General features: G+C 42.4%; 1 protein-coding gene across 3 annotated transcripts in view; it reads right to left on the reverse strand.

Annotated features, from left to right (window-relative positions):
* The window catches only part of plcb3 (phospholipase C, beta 3 (phosphatidylinositol-specific)), a 55,840-nt gene that overhangs the window by 27,225 nt on the left and 9,424 nt on the right, over positions 1 to 19,191 (reverse strand). For all 3 annotated transcript variants that reach the window (XM_071206646.1, XM_034105819.2, XM_034105818.2), the window contains one exon: positions 13,197 to 13,283. In XM_071206646.1, the coding sequence (XP_071062747.1) occupies positions 13,197 to 13,283 (87 nt within the window). The remainder of the gene's footprint in view (positions 1 to 13,196; positions 13,284 to 19,191) is intronic.

Below are 19,191 nucleotides of genomic sequence, written 5' to 3' on the forward strand. Positions count from 1 at the left end.
AATGTTTGCTCTCTTTCCAGACCACAGATTAATGAAACAAAGTGAAAGACAAAGAACGAGACGGAGAGATAAAAGGCAGAGCGTTATCTCACGCAGAGGAAATATTACGAGGCGACAGAGAAAGAGATCCATGGCTCTCCCATGTTTCACAGCGTATAAAGTGTCCTTCTCCTTCTTTTTCTCTAAACACCTTGCCATCTCTCCCATCATGGCCATAACACAATCTGAAGGTCTCTTTGTTCTACTTCTCCCATGTTTCTGTGTCCTTTAAAGTCTTCTTCTGTCGAACTACCTCCCCAGAGGGGGAGATGTGTGCTGCTCTGGCGCTGTGTGTGTTCGCGTGTCGAGGTGGATCAGTTTCCTTTATGCCGTCATCATGTGCCATCTGATAGGAGCTGTTATTGGTTATTGGAGGCTTATTTAGCTGGGCTGATCTTTGAAACGCACTCGCAGGCGCGTCACAGGAAAGGAGTGGCACTCTTTGGATTGTTCAGTTGCCCTTTTGTGTTTTTTTAATCTTAAGAAAGTGAATGGGAGAGAGTGGCAATAGGGGGAAGTGGAGAATCCATCAAAGAAATAAAGGAAGGAAAGGAGTGAGTGAACAAGGACCTAATCAGAGTAGCATTTACCTTGCTTGTGTGTAGTGTCTAACAATAGACTAACCTTATAGCAATTGTTGCATCAAACCCACCTTTGCACGCAACAGCAGAGGGCAACCCAATTACCCTATAGGATACTATGTCATGAATTATAATCTTATTCATGCTATCAGGGAGGAAATAGTAATTTATCGTGGATGTGATAACAAATCTATCATTTTAGAAGTGAAGTGAAGCCTGGTTTAAAAAATACAGGAATTATCATGTAATAAAAAAATCATTATTTATTCTCTTTTTAGTCATGGTGATCTTATGATTTATGATATAGTCCTCTTGTCAAAATGTGGGATACTGTAGTAATAATAATGCATTTTATTTATACAGCGCTTTTCTGGAAACTCAAAGACACATTACAGATAAAAACACACTTAAAATATATAAAACACAACATTAATTACAGATTAAAAGCAGCAGAAAAGGTGAGATTTGAACATGTTGAGATTGGGGCAGGATGTGTTTGGGGAGTGAGTTCCAGAGGGAGGGGGCAGCGATGGCTCTGCCCCCCCAGGTTGATTCCAGTATGTTTTAGTGCCATTGTGAAAGTTTAAAGCACATTCTGATGGTTATCAGGATAATATCACGAATCACTATGACTTGACCTGTAAAATGATATGGCAGCAATAGCCAAGTTCAGGGCTTCTGTGGTTGATGGCAGAAACAAATCTAATATAAAACATCATTAGAAATGTTTATGTCTCTTCATTAGAACTACAAAGGGAGGTTGAAACTGTCCTAGACTCAATAGACCACAATGCATTGCAGCACATGCCGCTGCAATAACAACTACACCTTTTTTGAACTAGCAACACTCCTCGCCCATACAATCAGCCGCTGAGTGCAACAAGTTCACCGGAGTGATGAGGTGAAGAAGTGCATTGTGGAAACTGTAGGAAATCAACAAGCGAGCCAGAAGTACATGAGTAAGAAAAAAAGAGTCAATTAAAGTGAAGTATAGCACTTTGTCACCACACAAGAGTCACTTGAAGCAACAATGAGCCTGCAGCCCAGTCAGGGGAGATAAATGGAACGAGCTGTGTTTGGGCTCCGTGGGATGAATGGAGCGCGACAGCTGCCACGACGAGCTAAATAGTACACACTGAAACGCACAGATACACACACGCTAACGGAGCAGAAGGCAGGAATATGTTGGGAATGTGCTCGCTGGGATGAGCGACCTTTCACGCGGACACACGCACCACGCTGTGCGCTCGGATACACAGCAGCGTGCCAAGACACACACATTTCTTCTTCGCGTTCACACACTTCTCAGATCACATGCTGACACATTTGTACTCTTTTCGCGCGAAGATTTGCTCGTGAAGAATTGCTCTCGCTTCTGTGTCACGTGCATCACATCTTTAACACACACACACACACACACACACACACACACACACACACACACACACACACACACACTGTCTTAGTTGCACAACAGGTCAGGATGTTTCACAAGTCAGGACCTGCATGTCGAGGATATGCCCGTCTGTATATCGCTGCGTCTGTGTGTGTCTTGCATTACTAGCTAGTAAGAAAATGTGAACTGTTAAAGACACACACACACACAGAGTTTTAGTCTCATTACTGCGGTCTCCAAGGAGTCTCCATGGTAATGGCAGAATGAAACCACGGCCTGTGGGAGAGGAAGTGTGTGTGTGTGTGTGTGTGTGTGTGTGTTATCTAAACCCCTTGTTCAAAGTTAATTCCTTGTGGATGTTTGACTTTAGTCAGGGAGATAATCTTTATTAGATCTCTCCCTAGACCTGCCAACCACACACACACACACACACACACACACACACACACACACACACACACACACACACACACACACACACACACACACACACACACACACACACACACACACACCACACACACACACACACACACACACACACACACACACACACACACACACACACACACACACACACACACACACACACACACACACACACACACACACACACACACACACACACACACACACACACACACACACACACACACACACACACACACACACACACACACACACACACACACACACACACACACACACACACACACACACACACACACACACACACACACACACACACACACACACACACACACACACACACACACACACACACCTCAATAATGTACCCCCTTTGAAAAAAATATTCCGCTAAGTGCCCCTGATCAACGCAACATGCCTATATAAAGAGGTACAGTACAGCCTTGCACCACCAGTGTCTGATGTACTTATATGATTCTGTTTTCTTCAAGGTTGTGTCTTCCTGGTCGAATGTACTTATTGTAAGTCGCTTTGGATAAAAGCGTCAGCTAAATCTAATGTAATGTAATTTATTAAAACAACAACATTGTAACTGAGAAAAAGTTAAATGCTACATTTCAAATATTTACAATCCATCACTAAATTCATGGCAAACCAATTTTAACATCATGCAATAACACTAAGACGACATTAGTTGCATAGAACTGATCTTTTTAATAAGATGTACTTAGAATGTAGTGAGAAACATGGGCTTGTGCTTCACTGAGGAGCTTTTTCATTCTCAGTGACAGGGAGGCAAACTGCAGTTATTACACTTCGCGTTTTGAAATATGTGTAACTCTGTTCATATAAAACCCACACTGCTCAAACTTCCTTACTTTTCCTAACATTGGTATATTTATTTATTTAGGGGCGTGGGGAATGAAGAGAAAAAGATATGAGCATTTTATGAGCATGGGATTTTGACTCCTCATATAAACATATGCATAATGCTGCGCTATACTTTGCGGCCACACGCCGTTGCCAAGCAACGCTTATTGTTTAGGTGCTTTGATAAGCAGGTAGTCATATCATTAGCTAGAACTAGCTAGATCTGATAGATTTGGAGAAAAACGCGAGTGAAGTCTAACCGGACGCGAGAGAGAGATCATATCAGCTGCTGCTGACGGAGAACACGCAGCTCTGCATGATCACAGCTGTGACGGACCGTTGAGCGGGTTCAAAATTAATACACTAAGAGTTAGACCTAACACACCTACCTAGTAAATCTACTCTGGAACAAGCTAAACTAGTTATACATATATTTATTCTTTACTGTCGGGTCACTTATTACAGGTTCAGCGAGCTGCACGAGACTGACGGGCTGTCAGGAGAGGGAGAGGAAAAGAGAGCACCCCGTTTACTTTTCCCATTTTATTATCCAGAATTACTGTAAACCTTTGAATAAAGTAGTTAATCTACTATTAGTAGTTTGTTTAATGCATTAATTATGGTTTTTTTCTTTTCATTAACATAAAATAAATCTCACGTAGCCTACCCCCTGCAGTACTCCAACGTACCCCTAGGGGTCCGCGTCCCCCCATTTGAGAACCACTGGTTTAGGGTATATTTGCTGCATTTCTCTATATTATATCTTAAAATTAAATTAAATTAAAATGTTTGACAGAATATGCAGTTTAAATATGTCAGCTGCTTTATTCAGAACACAACAAATCTAAAGCGCAGACACCACTTCCTCTAATATTTGACTTACACGTTTCAGATCATTGTCACAACTCAAGTGGTTTCTGTCCCCCCCCCCCATCAATCTGGTCAAGGTATGTGAAATCACTTCCACCCCATTAGAGCCTAAATTGCACTTCTGTGGCAACTCAATTACTTCCCTGAGGGCAAAGTCCAAAGGACCAGGTGCTATTGACATGACCTGCACACCTTAATGGAGGAGGGAGGGATGGAGACAGAGAAGAAGGACAGGAGGAGAGGGAGAGGAATTCAGAGAAAAGCGGAAATGTGGAGGAGGAGGGGGAGGAATGGGAGGAGGTGGGGGAGAGGGGATGACGAAATTCCCCAGAACCCCCATCTCCATGTCTGAATGACTTCCTGCCAACTTTCCCACGCCAAGGAGGGGGAATGAGCGAGATTAGTGTTGTTGCAAGAAATGAAAGAGTCATAACTCTAGTAGGAAGGACCATGTGAGAAAGAAGAAGATAAACCGAAGAAGAAGAAATAAATGTAGCTATAGGTGGCAGACAAAGAAAAGATGAAGAGCAGACAGGGAGGAAATGTCATCCTTCAGTTTACATTAGAGGAACTACTTCTGCCTCGTCTCCCTGAAGGCTACCAGCTGCCCCCGACACAGAGAGACACGAGGAAGTGAAGGGGGGAGAGGGAGATGAATTGAAGGTGGATTATCTGTTTAGAAACAGGGCAGGAGCCAGCAGCTAAAGTGATAAAGAAAGCATAGCCAAAGTAAAACACAGCGGTGAGGAGGATTAGCTGTAGTGTTATTTGCATTTCAGCTCATGGCAGGTGAGGCCAGGACAACACTTCATTAAGAAGGCTTCGGAGTTTACTGGAAACGACCTTTCAGTTGACAAATCGTCCGCGTTGGCAACAGCGGTGTGGAAACTGACTGCAGACATGAAATACGGGGAAACAAGTTGCCATGATGGATATCTGGACTGGTAAACCCAGTTTGGCCGTGCAGTGGAGACCAGGCTTTACAAGGTGTTGTTTTTCAAACTACAGGAATAATCAAATGTCAACATTCCTGAATATTGAAGGTGCAAGATAGAGATGGAATCATGGGCGCGGGAAGGGGGGTGCTGAGGGCGCTGCAGCACCCCCTAGTGGCAGGCAGGGGATGCGGAGCTCCCCTGTCTGAATTATTATTTGACGGTTATTGCTGCTCCCGCTGTGCATAATCTGTGTAATATATGTAGCCAATAACTTCCACATTGTTGGTAAAATAATATTTTGGCCTGCCCCGAATGTTTGTTCTGTAGCACCGGACAATTCTACCTCAATAATATAATACATTAACCGTGTTTTACGTGAACCTCATCATGACACTCGAGAGGACGGCAGGCCTGTAATTTCCCGTGTTCAGTGAATGCAACAGAGGCAAGACACCAGACCAATCAGAGAGTTGAATGGAAATAAAAGTGTGCTTGTGTCATTCAAACTCGGCTCTGTTTGTGTGTGTGTGTGTGTGTGTGTGTGGACATAGCGCATTTAATGTGTGTGAGAGAGAGAGAGAGAGAGAGAGAGAGAGAGAGAGACAGAGACAGAGACAGAGACAGAGACAGAGACAGAGACAGAGACAGAGACAGAGAGAGAGAGAGAGAGAGAGAGAGAGAGAGAGAGACCGGTGCCAGCAGCAGGGACCGCGTTGTTAGCATCTGGTTTGCTAGCTGCACTAACAGACATACGGAGCTGTTGCTGTTGGTTCCACAACAAGCTGGAGGAGAGTCCTCTCCTCTCAGACTGAGAGGCTCAGGTGAGCTAAAGGACTCTCTGAGTGTTTAGATAGTTAACTTTAGTCCAAGTTATCTCCGTGGGTCTCAAACGGTTTGGTCACAAATTATTCAAAAGATTATTTCCGTGGCACACCTTCATATGATCATTATAGTTATAAAACAAAGAGAATAAAGGAAAAACAGTTATGAAATACTATATGGCAGTAAAACAAGAATACAGTTTGACAGGGGAGTGATTTGTAAAATATCCATAAGGAAAAAGAACATCTGCTTACAGTCGTGTTTCATCTGGGTGTTGAGATGTATCCATAGATCTCTTAATGTTGCTCTCAAAGTGCACCAGATTGATGCTTTTAACTTCAATATTTAAAAAAAATCTTCCCGGGGGAACATACCCCGGACCCCCCTAGGAGGTGAGGTCCGCTCCCCACTCGTAAAAAATAGCACTTTACCCCTGCCTATATGCCGTGAGCTGATTATCGAGCCTTCATTGTAACTGTCGCGGGTGTACTGTGTGTTTGCGTGTGGGGAGTGCTTTTGTGCGTGCTCTAAAGTGCCCGTAATAGTGTTCACTGGAGTCCAGCACCTCAGCACCCCCACTCAAAATACCTTCCCGCGCCTCTGGATGGAATTGACACAAATCCAGGTGAAGGGCTCAAAATGTATCCAAATTTGATTTAAATTGTAAAGTCCAAATATTGGAGTAAATTCAATATTTATTAAAGTGAATAATATGAATCCAAATGAAGTCGTGTGGAGCTGCAGAGATGTGCCAGCCAACACATATTATTCAACATACATACAAATCCTTCCACATTATCATGTTAACATATATTTTAGTGAAGATTACAATAACGATGCAAAAATGGTTATTCTCTTCAATAACATGAATAATTATGAGATTGCAATATCAGTGAGAATAATCGCAAATATCTTCAAAAGTGTTAGCCCTAATTATAATGAGTAAGTATTGAAAAGGAAACTTTGATTCGAGGTTATCCTCTCTGGGAAAGCCATTTTTCACTGAAGTAGCTTCTTTCATTTATACTAGCTGTTTAGAAGTTTATGATGCATCCCGAACTTCTTAGAGAGCCCTTTAACCCCCCTCCTCCATCTTCCTGTTATTGTACCAACATCAATCCTCTCATCTGCTAAACACTGAAAACACTGAGTTAAGCCTGCACATGTAAAACAGAGATGAAGCACAGTTTGGCTCGAGGACAGAGAAAGGACACACACAGCGGAGTAAACAGCCAGCAGGGTGCAGACATATGTTGTAACAGATGTGTGGATTTTGGATGTTGTGTAACCCTCAGGCTGGCATGCACTGTGTGTATGGACCAACTGACCAGTATTCAGGAAGTTTGAAATGAGTCGGAATTAGTTTTTTTGTAGGTCTAACATATTTCATTATAATAAAGGGCATTTTAATAGTTTGATAAGAGGGTGCCATGAAGATGTTTTTTTTATTTTTAGGACTGATGATGTATGGGGAAGTTTCCCACCTGGATAAGATGGACTGATCATGGACACTTAAGGATTGATAAAGGGGTCCCAACCAAATACATTTACATTTTTTCCGTGGACAGGCAGGCATTTAGAAACAGCTTTTGTAGACTTTAATCATATGGGTTTTATGTATTTAAAAAAAGATATCTTCTTAACTCCTGCTGCACATGAACTGTTTCAAAGATAACACTTGAAACAAATTAGCAGTGTGTACATCAAAGGGCATCAAATGAGTTAGACCAACGTTTGTATAGGCTTGTACGCAATGTAACAGAATCCTGCTGTCATTACTTTCAACTATTTCTACAAAAATCAAGCCCCGTGTACCCAGCTCGATTAATGCAAGGGAAAAAACAATGAATAATTACTAATATAAATCACAATCTCTTTTAACTGCAAATACATTTCTGAGCATGTCAATAACACATATTTCCCAAATAGTGGACAGATGTTAACATTTGGTAACGAAAAGACAGACAGAAGGAAGGACAGTGAGTGAAAGGAAAGAAAAAACAGACTGGTGCATGCTGGGGTGTGTCTGCCTGGTCTCACTGCCAAACCACCGGTGTGTGTGTGTGTGTGTGTGTGTGTGTGTGTGTGTGTGTGTGTGTGTGTGTGTGTGTGTGTGTGTGTGTGTGTGTGTGTGTGTGTGTGTGTGTGTGTGTGTGTGATGTTATCGCCACTGACTCAAGAATTATGGGAAATTCTGGGCCCTGAGCGCGCACGCACACACACACGTCAGAGGTCTGGTAAACCGAACCTCCGAACATTACACAAAGATGGAGAGGGAGAGATAACCGAGAGAAAAGGATGACGGAGGAAGGGGGCGAGAGAGACATGTCAAAGTTTAACAGATGGAGAAAGCGCATATAATGCACAGCTGAGCGACACCGCAGGAAGAATATTGTCCCCAAGAAAAGGACGAATAAGACCAAAGCATATCTGAAAATGAGAGAAATACAAAGACGGTTACGGCCCGTCCACACTACAGCGTCGACAGCTTCAATCTGCCCATTCACTTTGAATGGGGTGACGTCACGTTGCCTCGCTTTTTCGCCGAACTGAATTGTGGGTAGCATAGCGGTCCGGAGACGCCGGAGTAGCCAGCGCCAGCCAATCAAATCCCGTTTCTGAAAATCTGACAGCTCAAGCCGTAGCCAATCAAACCGCGTCTAAGCTGGGAGAGATATCCCGCCGTTCATTTCTATATTTCAAAAAAAGTTGGAGGAGAAACTAACTATCGCCGTAGCAAATCACCCGGTTTTGTATGACCAGACCCTCTTCACCTACCGGGATACAAACCGGAGGAACCAGGCATGGAGGGAGGTGGCAGAGACAGTGGGGGAAACTGGTAGGTTTTCGCCTGTTTGGGGAGTTTATATATATATCCCATAAAATCCCCGGGGGTTTTTGCTTTGTATGTCGGGGGCGGGAGATTCATGTGATTGGTTGTTGGTCGCGTTGCTTGAATAAAATCCCCAAGCTTCAGACACGCCCAGCTCCAAGCTTTTTTTGAAGCTGTAGTGTGGACGGGCCATTACTCAGGCGAAAAAGCTAAACAGAGTGGAGGTGACACAAAACAGATGGAGGAACGTGAACAGAAAGGAAATGGAGGGACGAGGAGGAACACCTGGAGAAAAGGTGAAAGGACACACATTCAGATGGATATACAAAAGGAGGAAGAAAGGGAATGAGATGATAAACATTTGAAGAGGAAATTTGGCCCAGTAAGTCTGAAAGAGAAGTTGAAAAATGGAGGCAGGTGGACTAAACAAAGAGGAGTAAAGACAGAGTAATGATGGATAGAGAAAGAGAAGTGGGTGCACATACAGTAAGGATCATTCTGAACTCATATTTGATATATCGTGTGATACCAATGACCCACATTACCATATCAAGACTATGAGAATGAGATAGCAGCAGGTAACTGCTCACTTTCCAGTCCCAAGTACATCTATGATCAATTAAATTAAATTATTAGTTACAATAATTGCTTATTACTGAAGATCATTAAGTGAAACTACAGCTGAGATATAAGGACACACTCTCAACTGTTACACACCAAGTTGTGTGTACTTTTGACCTGTTCAGGTTGGTATACATATAAGAACACGTGACCTGGTTACAACCTCCTTACAGATGGTTTTAATTAAACTGCACTTGTTTGTTATCATGGTGATACCAGGCTTATCGTATCATTTGTTATTTCATAGTCTTAGGTAAATAGAATTAAAGTAGTTCGGCTGAGGTTTCTTTGTATGTACCTTCTTCTTAACCAGTGGCACTTACCTAATTGTAGTATAATCAACCTTTTATTTACGAGGTAAATACTTAGTAATTAGTGAGCTGTCAAAAAAATGGTTACCGGTCCTTAAACTCAAATCCTTAGGGGAGTGGACAGGAAGTTCTAATAAAATGGAATGTCACTGCTTCCTCCTTCTCACCTTGATAACGAAAAGATAGAGAAAGATACTTTCTACCCTCATCTCAAGTTGAGCATTGTTAAAAAGTTATTGAACACGTTTTTGGGTTATAGACTTTCGGACTTCTTAGCTGAGCTTTCTAAAAATAAACGTATCTCCCTGACCATTGGCACTCCTGCAAAACAGACACAAAACATCTTCATCACCTCCATATGGGAATAACCCTTACCCAAAAGCAGCGTCTTCAGCTGAACAACTTGACATCCAAAGTGAAATGAAAAGCAGAGCATCAAAAATAACAAACTGCACTGGAGATCAAATATTTTGGGTCCCTCTATTCAGAGAAATGGGTTCCATCCAGAATGCCCTAGTCATCTGCGTAAAGCGTATTAGCCGATTAATAATAGCTAGATATCTGTGTTGCCGTGTCCTCTTTCTTTCTAGCTCTGGTTCAAAATCTCCAGGGGAGCCGATTTAAAGTTTCACTGAAATCACTGAAATAGGACTTCTGTAAAGCCACGGCCCTAGTCTTTATTTCTGAGGTGGTGATTTAACCTCAGCCAACAGAGAGAGAAAGTCCATTCGACCAAAAGGAGGTAAGAGGAGGAGCACGGTATCATTTCTACCGTCCAGATTTTGCGAGCCAGATTTAACCTGCGCCATTGAAGAAACGTAATGCTTAGAAAAGTAGACAGAAGCCACCGTGCAACGGAGTGATTTCTGGGAGGTGCAGTATAAAGACACCACAGATGTGACTGACAAAAAAACATCTTAGCAGCTACAACATCCAACTTTGGACATTAAAAACAAAAGAGCTACCATTATGACACTGGCTGACTGTTTTCTACATGTCTAAATACCCACCTTTCTCTCTCATTGGCCCTGGTGGTCTGAATGTTTTGAGACAGATTTCAGACTTGTGGCCAACAGCGAGCCTCATTCCCGCTACTGGAGCAAGAATAGAGCCACAGTCCAGCTCAGGGATGCCAACATTAACAAAGATGAAAAGGACTAAGTAAGTAAGTAAGTAAGGAAAGCCAAACACTGGGGCACATGAGGCAGATGAGTTGGCTCCGCTTCATCCTCACATTCCCAGGGAAGAAGAGGCCGTTGAGTCAGAAGTTGTTGTTGTTTTAAGATTAAATCTGACAATAGTGTGACAGTTTCAGTAATCGTGCTCACATGGGATTGAGAAATCTGGTTCATGTCTGTCTCTGCCATTTTCTCTTTTTGTTTATGTGACACTGAAACCAACTCGTGTTACATATCTTTGTTAATCTAAAAATAATCCATCATTTATGTGACAGTTTTTTAGTTCGGTCAACATTTGAGGTCATTGTTATGGATGTTAACAATGAAAATCTCATCTTTCAACTTTGTCTGGTCGTCTTTTGCCTGACACTGGCTCCTTCACCCTGTGTGTTCATGCCCCAACCTGACTTCATCTTAGCAATGTTGCCACATTCACGAGGAGAGTCGTGGGGAAGAAAGACAAATGGAAAGGAAAGCGCAAATAACACAACTTCACATGAAAGCAAGTCTATAAAAAAGGGTTTTAGATGTTATTTTAGTGATTCTATGAGCATTATCGCTTCAGGCAGCTGAATCATAGGACTGGGGTCATTGGTGACACTTTATGTTTGGAACTTGAATTCCCTATAAAAGTGTTACTGCCAATAAAAATAGGACCAAGACAGCACGCATGAGTCCGACTAACCAACAGAACCTCTCTTTACTTTAAGTGACATCTACACAGTATAATGCAGTCGTCTTTTCTGAATCTATGTTCCAACTTGTAGTTCTCCACAGCTGAAGGGACTTCTAACAAACTCCAGTTGTGTGTCTTCAATGAACGGCTTGCTCTCGTTGTGTGCAGAGATTTCATCTTCACGATGTAAAGACTTAATGACTCTTTGCTAAACAGTGTCACCGCTGCACCTCAGGCGACAAATGGCCTAGTATCGCATACCACACACAGTACACACACACGATGAAATGAGTATTTAAAGCCCCTGTGTGTTATGTGAATGCAAGGACACATGCAGACACACGTGCAGACAGACAGCATGACGCGTGCTCTGGCACAGATCATGTACACACACACACATGAGTACACAAACGAGCACACACACCCAAACAAGCAGACACAACACAGTGGTAATATTAGCCATCAACAGGTCATTCCGTACATGCCTTAAGGATAAATAAGCAGCTAGAAATAAAAAGAGGGACAATGGTTTGTGTGTGTGTGTGAGAGAAAAGTCGAAAAACATAGAGAGAGAAGTGGGTGGAGGGATGGGGGAGAGGGGGGAGTAAATTAAGCTGTCCTAAAATATCATTTGTTACACATGAAGAGGTTTCACAGAATGTACAAATAGCCATTTTGAGAATTTGGCCTATTTTCTTTTTAGAAATAAACATCTGAAATACACATTAAGATGTTCATTTTAAACTGTAACTATATTTGTTTCATAGATTCAAATAAGATAGTGTCTTATTTGAATAATTAAACATTAAAGAAAATGTATATTTCTTAACAAATGTGGGCTAATGTAATCAATCGAAGGGGGATAGTGACATCTGTTAAATGTGCACTCTTCACCTGTATGTCTACCGTTAAAAGGTGGAGAGGAGACCGAGGAAGACGTAACAAAGACATGGAAGATGATTCAAACAACAAATATGTTATTCTTCTACACTGCACAACCGTAATCAGAATCTCAAACCCTACATCCTGCTGACGCACTGACGACTACGTCTGGCTAATCATGTCAACAAATGGCTAAAATCCAATATTACCAAACTAATGGGTTAAGCGCAGCCATCAAAGACGTGCGGGGGGGGGGGGGGGGGTATTGGGAAACAGAGATTGAGGACTAAAAGGATGAAGACCACAAAGACATCGGGGCGGGGGGGGGGGAAGAGAGGGGAGAGGAGGCAAACAAGGCCGGGAGACACTGAAGACGAGGAGGAAGAATCGATGAAAAGATAAACTAAATGGCAGGAGGAAGTAGGAGCTATGTGGAGCTCAAGGAAACAAATCAAAAGTGTATTGTCCATTTGCGTTGGTGCATCAAAAACCCATTGTGGTCTGCTGTAGAATGGACCTTTAGTATTCCATCACGTCTGTTTTTGTGAATGCGATGCACCTTGAGAACAAACTGCAGTGATGGAAGAAGTACTCAGACCTTTACTTAAGTAAAAGTAGCAATACTACGGTGTAAAAATACTCTGTTACAAGAAAAAGTCCTGCATTCAAAAGTGTACTCAATTTAAAAAACCACAGAGAAGCTGGTAGCTATTCCTTAGAACAGCTGTGGTGGACTAAAGAGTGTCTCACCAGGTTGGAGCCTCCAGTCCAGTAGAGGAAGAATCCATCGGGGTCAACTTTCAGGGTCACCAGGGTGGGGGGGCCGCTGTTTGGCTCCTATACAAGAGCAGACGTAGAGAAGTTAGTGGGACAAAAAATAACATCCGTTTCTTCCTCAAACACAATTAGAAGTTAAGCGAGGCCCATGTTTAGAAGCAGATGGGTACAGGGTATTACAACCGGTGTCTTATCCCCATTCATTCAGCCGTACATTGTATTGGCTGTAAAGACTTCAAAGTCTTCACTGATGCCTGGAAACATGGCGCACAAAGACAAAAACAGGGATAGAGATGATCAGTGCAGCCATATTATGTGTATTAAGTTATTTAAAAAGGTATAGCTGAAATAATAACCTTTGTGAAAGCCAAAGTCACAGTTGGGTTATTTTAACTCACAAGCAATATGAAGTCATTTATACAACAATATTTAACCCAAAACAGGTTTCAAATGATGTTTTCCAAATCCTAGCCACATATATTGAGCACTAACGTAATCTTGTATACCATTACATTTAAAAAGTAATATAGTTGTCTTAACAATAGAACTGAAACTATATGACTTTATACTATATTTTGATATGCAAAAATACATAAGAAACAATAGATAACAAAAGATAATGAACTGAATGACAATGAACAGCTGTTTAGATGATGCAAACAACGGTTTGGCCGTCTCATTCATGTGCAGTATAATGATGACACAAGAGCCTGCATCATCATTATGCGGACACACACACACACACACACACACACACACACACACACACACACACACACACACACACACACACACACACACACACACACACACACACACACACACACACACACACACACACACACACACACACACACACACACACACACACACACACACACACACACACACACACACACACACACTAATTACAGTGGTAAGCGCTCGTACTCCGGCCCAGCAGACAAACATAACATCCAGACATCCTGGGAAACAGCAATGATGATCTAGATTGTTTGTTATTACAGTGACAGATGACTCATGTGCACATATGGCATTACAAACATCAATATCTTCATCAGGGGAAGATCTGCCCAAAACCTTCCCAATGACACCGAATATCAGAGGGAATGCAGCAAGATTTCTTTGAGAGAGAACATCAATGCATTGACACAAAGAGATACTCTACTTATGACAAGCAAATGATCCAATAAAAAACATCACTTTATAGTTCAATAAATGACTATTTCAATCCTGTATACTCACAATAATCAGGCTCGCCTTGTATGGGGGAATAAACATCGGTAAGCAGAAAAAAAGCTTTAAACAATAGAAATGATTTTTAAAAGGAATTATAAGATGTCTTTACGCTCACTTAAATCATGCTTCTAATCCATCTCTCCACAAGGAAGCGAATATGTGTAGCTACCTAAAGTTATATATATATATATATATATATATTTGTTATGTTTTCCCCCCAGGAAATGGACATTTTTAGTGCATTTCAAGCCAAACATACCTTGAGTTTAGGCTCCGCAGTTGGCTTACGGAGAAAGAGTTAGCAGGAGAGGAAGATGTGTGGATTTGGATAAGGAGGTTTGAGAGAGAGAAATATGGGAGAAAATGGTGAAGGGTGAAAGAAAGAAACCAACATTTTAGAGGGAGTAGAAGAAATCCCTCAACATCACGAGACCTTAATTAGCTACAGTGGATTAAAAGTTTTTTTAAAACCAGTTGGAAAGTTGCCAGATGTCTTTCTGGGCTTTTATATGAATGCCAGTGGGTTTGTGACGTGAAGCCACGTCGGAGCTGTAAATCACTCGCTGCGATTAGGCTGTGACCTGATGTCAGATTAGGCTGCGACCTGATGTCAGATTAGGCTGCGACCTGATGTCAGATTAGGCTGCGACCTGATGTCCGCCCCTGATGTCAGATTAGGCTGCGACCTGATGTCAGATTAGGCTGCGACCTGATGTCAGATTAGGCTGCGACCTGATGTCAGATTAGGCTGCGACCTGATGTCAGATTAGGCTGCGACCTGATGTCAGATTAGGCTGCGACCTGATGTCAGATTAGGCTGCGACCTGATGTCAGATTAGGCTGCGACCTGATGTCAGATGCTCTCTTCAACTGGGGATTTTGTGTCAAAGGCAGAGCAGAACATGATTAAAACTGATTGACACATCCTGTTTATATTAGTAGATCAAACTGTGCTTTCAATGCAAATTGTTTGCAAATCTAAAATGTATCTTGGGGGATGGAGGCAAATGAGAATGTTTGCTGCTGTTGTATTGTTTTGGTTGATATTTGAATGCTATTATAAATGTATTCATTGTGTTCTGATATGGTTTATCTGAACTGCATTATTATATTTGCATTATTATAACATTGGTAGACTGAGGTAGGATTGTTCCTGGTTTATGATTCAAATGTCTAATAATCTCAGAGCTTTGTAAAGTCAAAAGTCCATATTTATTGAAAATAGGTACATGTTTTATCTATCCAAATATCCAGCTTCCATTCATACTCGATGAGAAAGATTGTCAGAACAAAAGAACAGTTTGCTCTGCAGCTCACTGCACACAAAGGGAGACACACACCTGTATTAACTAACAGCACCATCAATTACATTCATAGACCCACAATAACATCATACACGTCTTCTGCTCATCATAAAATAAAACGACAGACATTTGAAAGCCTTAATAGAAGCTTGAGACATTAGGTTCAGCCCTATACAGTAAATCCCGTGTTATGGTCGCTGTGGGGATGCTGCAGTTATGAAACCCCCTCTTTACCCTGTCACTATTTCATTCTTCTCTTGACAATTCACACTTTGCAGTATAGATACACACATGTATGGAAATGTGATATTATATTTCAACAGCTGCATATTCCCTGCAGGCCACACACACACACACACACACACACACACACACACACACACAGAGCTGAACACACACTGTGGTCAGAGATGGTTGAATGTTATGTCTGCTCAGTTTACATACCTGCAGTTACTCTTTAGTGCTGCCGTGTGTCCAAATGAAATGAAATGTCAAGGTCATTGTAGTATGCATTAGTTAAAAGGTAAGTCCTTAAAATATGCTTAACATTATAATGTGTTAATAATAGCTTCATAAACATGTCCGTTGTTAGATTACAAAATACATTTATAAACTTAAAAGTTAATGTACTGCTTTGGAACGCAAATACAATACTTAAGACTTTCGTCATCACCTTTTCTGGCCAAAACGTACCCCTCTTCACATCACACCAACCTGGGTGTGAGATTTGACCGACATCTGACCTTTGACACCCACATCAAAGACCTGTGCAAAACCTCCTTCTACCACCTCAGGAACATTGCAAAACTCCGTCCTACACTCTCCCTGCCAGATGCTGAACAACTGGTCCATGCCTTCCTTTCCTCAAGGCTTGACTATTGCAACGCTCTCCACATCGGGACTCCTAGCGGGACTCCTAGCGGGACTCCTAGCGGGACTCCTAGCGGGACTCCTAGCGGGACTCCTAGCGGGACTCCTAGCGGGAGCCTTCAGGAGCTCCAATACATACAGAACAGTGCTGCTAGGATCCTGATGAGGGTGAGAAAGTACAACCACATCACACCCGTCCCTCTATTGCCTCCACTGCCTCCCCGTCTCATTCAGGATCAAATACAAGATCGCACTACTGACCCATCAGTGCATCCACGGGAACGCTCCTCCATACCTCAAAGAACTACTCTCATCACAAACCTCCACACGCAACCTCCGTTCCACAACAAACCATCTGCTTCACCCCCCAGGACCAAACTCCGCACAAAGGGGGATCGGGCTTTCTGTGCAGCGGCTCCTCACCTGTGGAATTCCCTCCCAGACCCCCTGAGGACTGACGCCTTCAAGAAAAGCCTAAAAACCTTTCTTTTAAAAAAAGCTTTTGATTAAACTTTTGTTTCTTTTGTACACCTCCTGCAGCACTTTGGGGTTGCTTTTAACAATGAAAGGTGCTTCACAAATACAATTTATTATTACTACATTCTAAATTATAACAGCATTACAAACCCTTGTATATACATTAATAGGAAGTAATCAACAGGTATTTCAGAATGGAAATAGCCGTTGTTTATTGTACCAGTCACTAGTTTGGGTTTATTACAGCCACTTTTAGAACTCAAAGGGTCACTGTGGTTTCCAGATGGAAGTAAGAGATGTCAGAAACCTAAATCATTACTTCATGCCGTTGACACACACACCTTGTTTACCATAAACATGCACCCTGTGGTGCTGAGAGGGGGTGGTAGGGTTATAATAAAAACTCCCCAATTAACGGCCATATGTAGAAACCTTCTGAAGTCTCGCGTCATTTCCTTCCTCGATGCATGTCAATCATCCTCCAGTTCACCCTCTGCAACACTTTGCATTTGTATTCCCTCCCTAATTCATTTAATGCCACGTCTCTTTCTCCGGATGCACACACACACACACACACACACACACACACACACACACACACACACACACACACACACACACACACACACACACACACACACACACACACACACACACACACACACACACACACACACACACACACACACACACACACACACACACACACACACACACACACACACACACACACACCTCTGAGGAGGGGGCCTAACACGGACAGACGGCAGCTAATGAGCCCCTCTTGAAAAATCATAACCTATTGATTTAGAGCATACACATGTAGAAAAACACACATGGCTCTCTTCCTACACGCTGACCTCGCTGTAAATTAATGTGTGTGTGTGTGTGTGTGTTGTATAATGTGAGTCAGGAGAAAGTCATTGGGGAGAGGAACTGATCAAAAACAGCTGCTCCAAGTGCACCTTTGGTCGTGTGTGTGTGTGTGTGTGTGTGTGTGTGTGTGTGTGTGTGTGTGTGTGTGTGTGTGTGTGTGTGTGTGTGTGTGTGTGTGTGTGTGTGTGTGTGTGTGTGTGTGTGTGTGTGTGTGTGTGTGTGTGTGTGGACAGTTTGCAGGAGGGGAGTGAGAAACAGGGCCAGTGTGCACTTAGTGTGTTTGAGCTGCTGCTTTGGCAACATGGTCAAAGTTGATGACAGTCGGTAACCTTTGGACTCAAGAGAGGCGAGAAAGAGGGAGGCCAAGCTTTAGAATATAAAACAGAAAGAAGGTCAGGAGAGTTAATGTTTAGTAGATCGCTAGATAGCATGAAGTAGATGTATTTATCAAAACAGCATTAATACTGCAAGCGTAAACATGTCTGGTATTTGAGGGGACGCTAGGACTGAGAGCCGCACATTCACAAAAGGATTGCGTGGCTTTTGTAGCTGCTAAACCTGCACAAATAAGACTGAATAAATCATGTTTTGCTCTAAACTTTGCAAGGGGTGAGATGCAACTCTAACTGCACTGTCAAACAAGTGCCGTGTTTCTGCTCCCCTGCTATTTGCACATATGGAAATTGGGTAATATGCAAACATTTGCTCATATCAGATATCAGATTAATTTTATGGCACAGAAAACAAAGTATCTTTGCAGAAATTGTTCATGAGAAATCAACCAACCAACACAATGTTCAATACGTCCAGTGTATAAAGAAATAAACTCATTATTTCTTTATGGGATTGCGCTGCACAATATATGTTGTGAATCGGCCCTCAGTGCTCTCATAGCTGCTGTAACACCTCATTTCTCCACAGGGGTCATGTAACCTTCATCTGATCCAACATCCACTCAGGAAATGAACCGCTAACCCCGCCAGTGGTAGGTCCATGTTCTAACTACCGAACAATACCCCAGTGTATACAGGTTGCACCGAGTTAAATAAAGTGGCAAGATTTTATTCCGGATTTCCCCCCCCCCCCCCCCCCATTAGGACGATCAAATTCTCTGCACCAGAGTCCTCGTCACAGCTGAGGTGGTGTGAGAGGGCACCGGGGATGTGGGTCGGGTTACGCACAATCTGAACTAGTTCAAAAAC

This window comes from Pseudochaenichthys georgianus, chromosome 18, assembly GCF_902827115.2.
Source record: "Pseudochaenichthys georgianus chromosome 18, fPseGeo1.2, whole genome shotgun sequence".
Lineage (NCBI taxonomy): Eukaryota > Metazoa > Chordata > Actinopteri > Perciformes > Channichthyidae > Pseudochaenichthys > Pseudochaenichthys georgianus.